The sequence below is a fragment of the Solanum tuberosum genome, unplaced genomic scaffold (assembly GCF_000226075.1).
Source record: "Solanum tuberosum cultivar DM 1-3 516 R44 unplaced genomic scaffold, SolTub_3.0 scf00058, whole genome shotgun sequence".
Classification (NCBI taxonomy): Eukaryota; Viridiplantae; Streptophyta; class Magnoliopsida; order Solanales; family Solanaceae; genus Solanum; species Solanum tuberosum.
The window spans coordinates 1,111,288-1,122,731 of NW_006238982.1; the positions used below are offsets into that span (position 1 = coordinate 1,111,288).

General features: G+C 40.9%; 1 protein-coding gene across 16 annotated transcripts in view; it reads right to left on the bottom strand.

Moving 5' to 3' along the window:
* LOC102585027 (nuclear pore complex protein NUP88-like) overlaps positions 1-11,444 on the bottom strand; it is a 60,163-nt gene that overhangs the window by 24,117 nt on the left and 24,602 nt on the right. For all 16 annotated transcript variants that reach the window (XM_015307432.1, XM_006344486.2, XM_006344484.2 and 13 more), the window contains one exon: positions 864-1,008. In XM_015307432.1, the coding sequence (XP_015162918.1) occupies positions 864-1,008 (145 nt within the window). The remainder of the gene's footprint in view (positions 1-863; positions 1,009-11,444) is intronic.

Genomic DNA, 11,444 nt, shown 5'->3' on the forward strand with positions numbered 1-11,444 from the left:
GAAAAACGAAAAGTGCCACATAAATTGGGACAAAGGGAGTAAACTAAGAATGGCTCAATTTTTTTGCACAATTGAAGTAGTTAGTGGGCTTCAGATAGGAGAAGATGTGTTATGGTGGCTGGGCAGTAACAATGGTTCGTTCAAAGTTAGTGCAGCTTACAGAATGATGAACCTTTTTTTTTTAACTAGGAAACTTTACATAATGATGAACCATTCCAATCAACAAATCAACTACTGGCATTGGAAGCTCATTTGGAAAACTAAAATACGACACAAAGTAGCTTGTTTTGTGTGGGTCTTGGCGAAGGAAACAGTCCTTAGACAGGACAATTGGATGAGAAGAGGGAACCATTTATGCTCCAGATGTTTCTTCTGTGGGGAAAAGGCAGAGACAGTTAATCCTCTATTTCTACATTGCAATGTTACAGGACAGATTTGGAGAATATTTTTAAACCTTAAGGCATATCTTGGACTATGCCTGGTAAAGTTTCAGAGGCACTCAAGAGCTGGCAGGAAGTAGGTGCAAGCAAAAGACAGAAGTAGATGGAGAACTGTCCCTGCTTGCATCTGGTGGACCACCAATCTGGAAGGAGAGAAACTCTAGATGTTTTAAGAATGTGGAGAATAATATGCAGAAAATCAAGTTGAATTCAGTCTTCATCCTACATTTTTGGTGTAATCAGATATCGTAAAATGGAACTGCTTCTATGATTGATGTTTTAGATTCAATTTAATCATAGGACAGTAGAATTTTGTAAGCTCTCTTGAATATATGATTTTAGTACAACCCATGTACTGTTTTGATCATGATTTATATATACATATACACTGTTACCAGTTGCAAAAATAAGAATAGAACTTACACTGAACCTGTCCCACATATGATCACCCCCAAAAGAAAAATCGACAGGGCAGATTGCTGTAGCATTGTGCGAACTGCCAGGCTCCACGGGCTGTAGATAATACTCCTGCTCTGGCTGGCCAAGGGCCGAAGACAAATCAAAAACCCTGAACACAAAGTAATACATAAGTAAATATAGCACAATGTTTTTTTGATGAAGTAAATGTTCCATTGAAGGCATCAAGAAGATGCAAATTAGTTACAAAAGTAGAAGCAAAAACAGTTGGTTTGCTGGCTCAAGTACAATTATGCTAAAACTAAGGAGCCAACAAAATTTGAAAAACTATCCAGGGAATCTACATAGGACAAATTAACCCAACTGTACAGACACATAAGGCATTCCGCTTTGAGAGAATGTAAAGGAGTTGATAGACCTTCAAAACATCTTCTGTTCCTTTCCCTCCAAATACTCCAAAAAATTGCTGCAGGTATCATCTTCCAAGTCTGTTTGATGGTGCTGTCAACTTTCCAGCAACACCAACTCTCATAAGCTTCTTTGATACTATGTGGCATGACCCAACTGAGTCCAAAAAGAGAGTAAAACATGTTCCACAGTTTTGTTGTAACAGTACAATGCAGAAAAAGGTGCCTATTGCTCTCTGCTGCTTTCTGACATAAGTAGCATCCATTCACAATGATGCGTTTCCTTTTATAGAGGTTGTCTTGAGTTAGGCATGCTTCATATAGTGCAGTCCAGCAAAAACAGACGATCTTGGGCGGTAGCTTGATTTTCCAAATTAATTTCCATGGCCAGTGGTCAGTGACTGCATTAAATGCTCTTGACTGCTTGTAGGCTGCACTCACTGTGTAATTCCCGTCTCCTGTAGTACCCCATTTGAACTGATCTGTTGCCTGAGTGTTGAGAGAGAAACTCTGTAGAGTCTGTAGTAGTTTGATCAGGTCATTAAACTCCCAATCCTGCATATTCCTTCTAAACATAATGCTCCAGGTTGGGTTGTGTGACCTTCTCCCATTCGATGAGATGAAATTTGTGTTTCTCCCTGTTGCCTTTCCAGAGGAAGTCCCTTCTTATCTTGTCAATCTGTTCTATAACCTCACTTGGCATTGGGAGCAAGGCCATGTAATAAGTAGGTAAACTGTCTAGAACACTATTGATAAGTGTTACTCTACCACCAAAGGAGAGGTATTGCATTTGCCATGTTGCCAACCTCTTCTCAAACTTTCCAATAACCCCTGTCCAAATTTCAGTGGATTTATGCTGAGCACCCAAAGGAAGACCCAAATAAGTGGAAGGAAATGAGCCAATGTTGCAGCCCATGATATCAGCCAGCTCCTCCAGATTTAAAACTTCATTAACTGGGTAGATAGTGCTCTTTTGCATATTCACATGTGTAAACCTGAAATAGCTTCAAAAATAAACAAAGTTAGATTAAGCTGCATCACTTGTGATCTTTCAGCACCACAGAAAATCAATGTATCATCTGCATAGAGCAGATGCGATACATTAGCTTGAGATGTCGGATCTCTTCCTATCTTAAATGGCTCAATCCAATGCAAAGAACTTGCTTTCTGAATCATTTTGCTGAGGCCTTCCATTGCCAAGATGAATAAGAATGGTGAAATAGGATCACCCTGTCTAATCCCTCTTTGGGGAGGGAAGAAACCCACAGGTGATCTATTCACCAAGATAGAATACTTGACTGTTGTGATACTGAATTTCATCCATCTTTTCCATCTTTCACCAAACCCCATTTGCCTCAGGATAGTAAGTAAGTATGACCAGCTTACTTTGTCAAAAGCTTTCTCAATGTCTAGCTTCACTAGCAACCCTGGTTCTCCACTCTTTATTTTCCAATCTAGAGCTTCATTAGCAATGAGGGCTGCATCTGATATTTGCCTTCCTCGAACAAATGCATTTTGGCTTCCAGAAACCAATTTTCCAATCACTGTTTTGAGCCTGTTTGCCAGAAGCTTTGATGTTATCTTGTAAATGCTGCTAATAAGGCTGATTGGTCTATAATCTCTGAGCTCAATTGCCCCTTTCTTTTTTGGAATCAAGGATATGAAAGTGGCATTTACAGATTTGACCATGTGGCAGTGTTGGTGGTAGTGTCTCAAAGCTTTGATGATCTCGTACTTGATAATCTCCCAGGCATGTTGGAAAAATGCCATGGTAAAACCATCCGGCCCCGGAGCCTTATCAGGAGCACAACTTTTAATAACTGAGAAGATCTCTTCCTCTTCAAACTCCCTTTCCAGCCAAGTACTTTCTGCTTCAGAGATTCTAGCTAAATTCTCAAATCTAGCCGATGGTCTCCATGGTTCATTTTCTGTATACAGATGCTGATAGTAGCTCAAAATTTCCTCCTTGATCTCTCTTTTATCCTCAATTACATGCTCCGCTATTTTTAGCTTATCAATACAATTGTACCTTCTATTAGCATTAGCCACGCTCTGAAAGTACTTAGTGTTCCTGTCCCCATCCTTAAGCCATAAACATCTTGACTTTTGTCTCCATGAAACCTCCTCAATCTTTGCTAATTGTTCTAAATGTGTCTGCAAGTTAATCATTTGAGCATTTTCAGCCTCGGAAAGGATTCTGCCTTCAGAAGATTGTTCTAGATTAGTGAGGTCATTCAAAGCCTGGCTTCTTTGTTCTTCCAACTTCCCAAATACCTCCTTATTCCAAGTAGAGATATCCTTTTTTAGATATTTCAACTTTTGTACTAGAACGAAATCAGGATTGCCCTCTACTTCATAGCTACTCCACCAGTTTTTAACTAAATCAAGGAACCCCTCAGCCTGTAACCACATGTTTTCAAACTTGAAGTAGGATGAGCTAGAGTCCCATTCCCCACATTCAAGCATCAAAGGTTTGTGGTCAGATATTACTCTAGGAAGGGCCACTTGCTTTATTGTCTTAAAACTGTCATTCCACTCTGATGAGATCAAGAATCTATCAATTCTCGATGCCTGCAAAAGCCCAGTTCCTCTTGACCATGTATATTGCGCTCCTCGCAGAGGTAAATCCATGAGTCCTAAATCTAGTATGGTTTCTGAGAAGTTCTCCATAGCTCTAGTCCTTCTATGACAGTTGAATTTTTCGTAGTCAAATCTGCACACATTGAAATCTCCTCCCAACACCCATTGACCATCCCAAGTGCCCCTAATCGAGGCTAGTTCATACCAAAGATCCTCCTTTTCGCTGTTTGTATGTGGTCCATACAATCCTGTATAGCACCATCTGAATTGTTCCTGGATACTCTCTAAAATTACAGAGACTGAGTAGGTTCCTGGTTCAATGTTGACACTTTTCCAGAACCTTTTATCCCACAAAATTATGATTCCCCCTCTGGTACCGTTTGCTTGTAATTCTGCCCAGCTGGCCCATCTATTCCCCCAAAGAGAATTGACTAGTTGTTGTGACCAATCCTCAATTTTAGTTTCTTGAAGACAAACTATGTCAGCCTTCCACTTCATTAATAGAGACTTAATGGTACTCCGCTTCCTACTGTCATTCAGACCCCTGACATTCCAACTGAGAATTTTTATTCTCATCTGGATTGTGCTTTGTGACTCCTACCCCTCGCCTTGATTGGTTCAACATCTTGAATTAAACCCGAAGATAACCTTTTTAATTCAGTTGCCCCTTTTTTCTTCTTCATCTTCGAGTCACCTTCTGATGATGAAACCCTCTGTTTAGCCTGATCTTGTCTTCGTTGATCCATTCTGAGAATCATGCCCAGTAATTCATGCTCAAATCCGATAGCATTGACGCCGAAAGCTTTGCAAGCCTTAACCATGACTAACTTTGTCCATTTAGAAGTAGAGATGACTGAAGGAGTATGTATAACCTGCTGACCAGGGATACCTTCACCATGCCAAGGAAGAAGAAGATGATCATTATTACGGGAGATGGATGACTGATCTGAGTCGGTAGCAGCATCAATTAGACATGTAATTTGCTTTGGAATTTCAAGAGATTGATCTTGAAAGTCGTGCAAAGATAAAGAATAAGTACTCCCCTTGTCGCCTTCGTCATCCGCTTCACAGTTGCTATGGCAATCAAAGTCCTCATTATCGAACACCACTCGCTGTCGTTCTAAGGCTTGTAGTTCAAAGGTAATCGGGTCTAGAAACTCCCGAGCAGGAGAACATCGTGAGTTAAAAATACAAGGATCCTGGGCCCTGGGTGTCCAAGTATTTTTCCTCTTATTATTTCTTTTATCCTGATTTGGGCCTCTTTTGAAAAAAGCCTTACCTTTATTTCCTGATAGCCCAGCTTTAGAGTTAAAGTCAGCCCTTTTTCTTATTCCATTGATATTAGGGTTTGGCCCCACTATTTGATTAGCTGGCAAATTTGAATCAACTGTCAAGGGCACGTGCTGTGCCAGAGGTCTGACCACTGTGTTGACTTCTGCTTTCCTTGAAAACCCCGCCTCTTCTTCACCGACCTTCCTTTTTCCTTTCCGGTCAGCTTCTTCACCGGCGTCCCATATTTTTGTGTGAGCATCAGGAATCACCCAAATTTCATAGCTTAAATCAGCAACTTTTAACTCCAATTTACATGGTAGGTTTCTGTTTTTGTCCTTGATACAGATTCTCGCCCAAAGTAAATTGGATCTTTTCTTTGTGTCTTCATCAATATCAACATAACCACCACATAGTTCGCCGATCTTTTGGAATGAACTTTTAGACCAAGCATGTAATGGGATTCCGAAGGCTTTGATCCATCGATCTCCCAATGGTAGCACCTTCGTGTCCAGATCAACTAGTGGAGACCACCAGTCCAACGATAGTCTCCGGCCATTCCAAAACCAATCGCCCGCCTTGACTCTGGCTGCTTCTTGCCGTGATGGCATTTCAAAGAGAAAAAGGTTGTGTGAAATCGGAGAAACCTTTAAGCCTGCTGTCATCTTCCACCTTTTGCAGAACCACTTCTGAATGGTATCATAATGTGGGTTATTGTGAAAGGAATCATTGAATCTACCGACCAAGCATTTGTCGAGAAAATTGCGATTATCTGATGCAGTTGCTGGTATTGCCTGGTTGGGTCTGCTAGACTCTATTGTTGGCCACTTCTCCATCTTGGAGACTTCACAAAAGGATCTTGCTTGAGAGTTAGGGCTCCATCTCTCTGATTGCATAGGAGGTCTCCATAAAAATCTCAAGATTTTATTCGCGATGTCTTCCCATCCTCCATTGTCTACGATCTCTGGTATAATGACAGATGATTTCTTATCTCCCAACCATGCTTCAATTCTAACAAATCTGCCATAACTGTTAAAGTTCTGGTAGACCCTGAAAATATAAGCTTCGATTTTCCTTCCCCACCTTCTGCATAGCTTCCCTTCACCCTTGGAAGCTTCCTTCATGGCTCCACACACCCACCTTAAATTGTTTTCATCGATTCGAATTCCTCCAACGAACCTCCTGCTGCGTTCGCATAGCTTAAACCATCTTACCCGATCTTCACTGATGTCTATAAGTTCAAAAGATTTCTCACCAGCAGTAAAAAAAGTTCTCCCCTCCATCTTGGAGCAGAGAGAAAGAAAAGAGAAGAGAGGAGAGAAAGAGAGAGAGAGAGAGAGAGAAGAGAGAGAAAGAGGAGGAAAGGAAGGGAAGATTCCGATGATCAAAGGATCACCGGAGAGGAGTTCTCCCCTCCATCATGGATCGGAGAGAGAGAGAGCAAGGCTAAACAAAATGTGAAAGATTAAAAATCATTATATTATAGCACAATGTAATTTGTCAATAAGTAGAAATAAAACATAATTCTCTAATCAGCAAGTGATTTAACATGCAACTGATATATTAAGAAAGTCGTAGAGAACAAATGGAAAAAATTGTCTCACCAGTGGAAAACAAACGAAATGATACACAGCTATTCAACAAGCTGAGAACTACAAGCCCCAAAAATATTGATCATTTGGACATCCACACCCAGAGAGAAGGGGAGGGGAAAAGAAGCTACAGTGTAGATAGTGCCTGTGAGAAGACAAAAGTTTGAGAGTGAACTCAGATTGATTATCCACAAGCTATTGTGGTTTAAATAGCTAAGTATACATGTCCTAAAAAGGAAAGGAAACCAATACCTAATCAATCCAAATCATTATCAAATCAAGCTAGAGTAAATCTAGGAGTAAATCAAGCTACCTACTATATTTACACATAGGTAGAATATTCCTAGGGTTCTAACATTCCCCCTCAAGCTGGTGCATACAAATTATATGTACCAAGCTTGTTACATATATAACTTGTTTTGGGACCAGCTAGGGACTTGGTATAACTTGACTGCACGAACCTTGTGACTATGTCTCCTGAAAGTACCTTTTCTCTAACAAAATGACAATCAATCTCTATGTGTTTGGTCCTCTCATGAAATACTGGATTCGATGCGATGTGAAGTGCAGCTTGACAAGTTCCATTCCTTTGGTATCTCCAAGTTTCAATTCCTTCAGTAGTTGCTTGATCCATACGAGTTCACATATTGCCACTGCCATAGCCCGATATTCTACTTCTACACTAGATCTAGCAACCACATTTGTTTCTTACTTTTTCAAGACACCAATTTTTCCCCAACTAGAACACAATATCCATAAGTGGATCATCTGTCAGAGGGTGACCCTGCCCAATATGCATCTGAATATCCAACAACTTTCTCATGTCCTCAGCCTTCGTAAAGAAGTCCTTTCCTTGGAGCAGATTTTATGTATCGATTAATGCGAATAACTGCATTCCAATGACTATCACAAGGAGAAATCAAGAACGGACTGACGACACTAACCGGGAAGGTAATATCAGGTTGAGTCACTGAGCCATTCAACTTTCCTACCTGCCTTCTATATCTTCCTGGATCGCTAAGAGGCTCCCCCTACTTGGTAGGAACTTAACATTTGAATCCATTGGAGAATCAATAGGCCTGCAATCCGCCATCCCTGTCTCTTCAAGAATATCAAGTGCATACTTCCCTTGTGAAATGGCAATTCCTGATTTGGATTGAGCAACCTCAATGCCCAAGAACTACCTCAATCAACAGTCTGAAAGAGCTGGAAAAGGTGATGTTTCAATTTGGTAATTCCCTCATCATTATTGCTTGTGATAACTATGTCATCAACATACACTACCAAATACATGCACAAACCTGGAGCAGAGTGACAATAAAAAACAGAATGATCAGCTTCACTTCATACCATGCCAAACTCCTGAATAACCATGCTAAACTTCTCAAACCATGCTCGAGGAGACTGCTTCATGCCATAAAGTGCTCGTCATAGTCTGCACACCATGTTGCTAGACTCCCCCTAAGCAACAAAACCAGGTGGTTGCTCCATATATACCTCATCTTCGAGATCTCCATGAAGAAAGACATTTTTAACATCCAACTGGTATAGAGGTCAATGACGAACCGCATCCATGGATAAAAAGAGACGAACGGAAGCAATCTTGGCCACTAGTTGAGCTTTTAGGCAATCAATTTGTCCATTGGGGCCAACCTTCACTGTATATACCCACCAATAACCAACTGTAGATTTATCTAGAGGTAGAGGAACAAGCTCCCAAGTACCACTAGAGTGTAAGGTAGACATCTCTTCAATCATAGCTTGTTGTGGATGAGAAAGAGCTTCACATGTAGTATTAGGAATAGACACAGATGATAGTGATGATACAAAGGCAGAATGGATCGATGACAAACGATGATAGCTCAAACAAGTATAGATAGGATTAGGGTTACGAGTAGAGTGATTACCTTTTCGAGTGACGATGGAAGAACTCTATGTAGACAAGTTCTCAGCCGGCAAGGATTTAGGAGGAGGACGTGAATCATCTCGGCGCGGACAACGATGATAGGTTAATAGTGGTAGAGGTGCCAAAGTGGAAGATAGAGTCAAAGGAGATGATGTGGAAGGATAAACTATGGCGGGATCACCAAAAGATGGAGCTGGTAGATCTGACCTTCAAAAAAAGTAACATCAGCTAACAAAGGTATCGCTGGAGGTCCGCTGAGAAGCATCGATATCCCTTGTGTACCCTTTGACCGAGAATGACACATTTAAGAGCACGAGGAGCGAATTTGTCTTTTCTTGGAGTATATGGACAAAGCATGTGCTCCCAAAGACGCGTGGTGGAAGAGTGAATAAGGTTGACTAGGGAAACAAAACAGAGTGTGGTACCTTATTATGAATAGCATAGGAAGGCATACGGTTAATCAAATAACAAGAGGTGAGCACTATGTCCCCCCAAAATCACAATGGAACATTTGCTTGTATGAGAAGAGTGCGTGCAGTCTTAACAATATGCCTATTTTTTCTCTCTGCAATCCCATTTTGTTGTGCAGTGTAAGGACAGGATGACTGATGAAGAATTCCATGGAAAGACATAAATTGTTTAATTTGAGATGATAAATATTCACGTGCATTATCACTACAAAAAATGCAAATAGAAACACCAAACTAGTTTTTTATTTCAGCACAGAAAGTTTGAAATATGGAAAATATTTCAAAACGATCTTTTATTAAGAACATCCAAGTGCACCTTGAGCAATCATCAATGGAAGTAACAAAATACTTAAAACCCAGTGTAGAATTAATTCTACTAGGACCCCAAATATCATAATGACTAAATGAAAAGGAGACTCTGCACGATTATTAGGACTACGTGGAAAGTAGCTCAAGTGCTTCCCCAATAGACATGACTCACAATCTAACTTAGACAATTTGGACAAGCTAGGTACCATCTTTTGAAGTTTGGATAAACTAGGGTGTCCCAATCATCTGTGGGATAAATCAAGAGAGTCTGAGATTGAACAAACTGTAGTGGATTTGTGAGAATTGAGATAATAAAGTTCATCTGACTCATGCCCTTCGCCAATCATCCTTCCCGTAATGAGACGAAATAATTTAAAGCCTTAGACAAACAACTTATTGACTAGAGGCTAAAGGGACAACCGGGACAAAAAGAACATTATTTAGAGCCAAGGAAGGTAAGGGATTGACTTGACTGACTCTAGCTGCCATGGTCTGAGAACCATTAGCTAATGTAATGGTGGGAAGGGACTGAGAGCAAGTATTATTAGACAATAAACATTTGTTACAGAAATGTGGTCAGGTATCCATAACCCAAGGGCCAAGTGTGGTGGATGGACTGTGAGATACAAGCAACAGGATTAACAAGATTACCAACTTGGGCAACGGAAGCTATTGATGAAGATGTCTGCTTACTCGCCTGATACTGAAGAAAGTCATTGTATTCTAACTCGGACAAAGAGAACAATTGATTGGTAGGATTACCAGTGTATTCAGTTTGAGCAACATGAGCATTCTTTGGTTTACCATGTAGAGAGTAGCACACATCACGGGTATCCACATCTTGGTTGTTGTTTCCCATGCCGACCTCTATGCCGATTTCCGATCTGTAATGCAGTTTGAGATGCTAGGACAGAAGAATGTGCAGGTGGTACTAGATGACTAGATGACGTAGGTGGTGCTACTAGTCGTAACAATCGAGCAAACAGGTCATCCACAACAGGAACAGTAGAGTTAAGCCAAAATTTGATCTCGCACTAAATCAAGATCAAATGGAAGTCCAGCAAGTGTAACAACTAGAAACATATTCTGACGCTGCTCTAATTGTTTTTCAACATTTGGAGTAGTGGGCATTAACTCATTCAATTCTTCCATAACCACTTAAACTTGTCCAAGCTAAGTTGACTTATCTGAGTCCTGCTTTTTAAGGTTAGTCAACCGAGAAATCACATTATAAAAACGGGATATGTCATTTGTGTATAGCCCACGAGCCTTTTCCCAAACTAAGAAGCAAGTTTGGAATGGTCGAAAAATGGCATCAACTTTGAATCAATAGATTTCCATAACAGACTACACAATTGAGCATCAATTCATCAATTTTCTCCCATTCTCCCCTATCGTTTTCAGTAATATCCTTGGCCTGTTTAACCAAATGATCCTGAACACCTTGTCCCTTGCACCATAATTGAACAGAGGAGGACCAAGATAAATAGTTTGCACCACCTGTCAAAGGTTTTGTGGTGATGCCATGGTTTGTGTTGGTGGAACTCACAGATTTAGTGCTAAACATATCGGATCCGAGAGACATGAAAAACAGATCTATAAGTGTTCAAAAATAAGAAATTCTGGGGGAAAACCTGAAGAACAGATCTGGAAAACTGGAGAACTGCTTGCTGTCTTGCCGGAAAAAGTTACTGGAAAAAAAAAATCTGCCAGAAAAGTTGCTGAAAAACAGCACAAACTGCGAGGATTCCGATTGTAATGGTGGAACTGGTATATGCACAATACCCCTGGAGAGTGTCGGAGTTGCAAAACAGTGGAGGTTTTGTTGGAAAAAAAATTCTCAGCAATTTTGTTCTCTTAATATTCTTGTTTTCTCACTAAAGAAAGCTCTGATACCATGTAGGACTGGCAGGACGACCGGGTCGGCCCGCGACCGGTCCGAGAACCGGCCCGCCGGACCCGGTCCCGCCGGAATCTCGGGGGATGGGGCTTCCGGGATTAGGGGACCGGTACCGGTCCGGTTCACCCGTTGGTCCCGGTCGACCCGGCCCCGG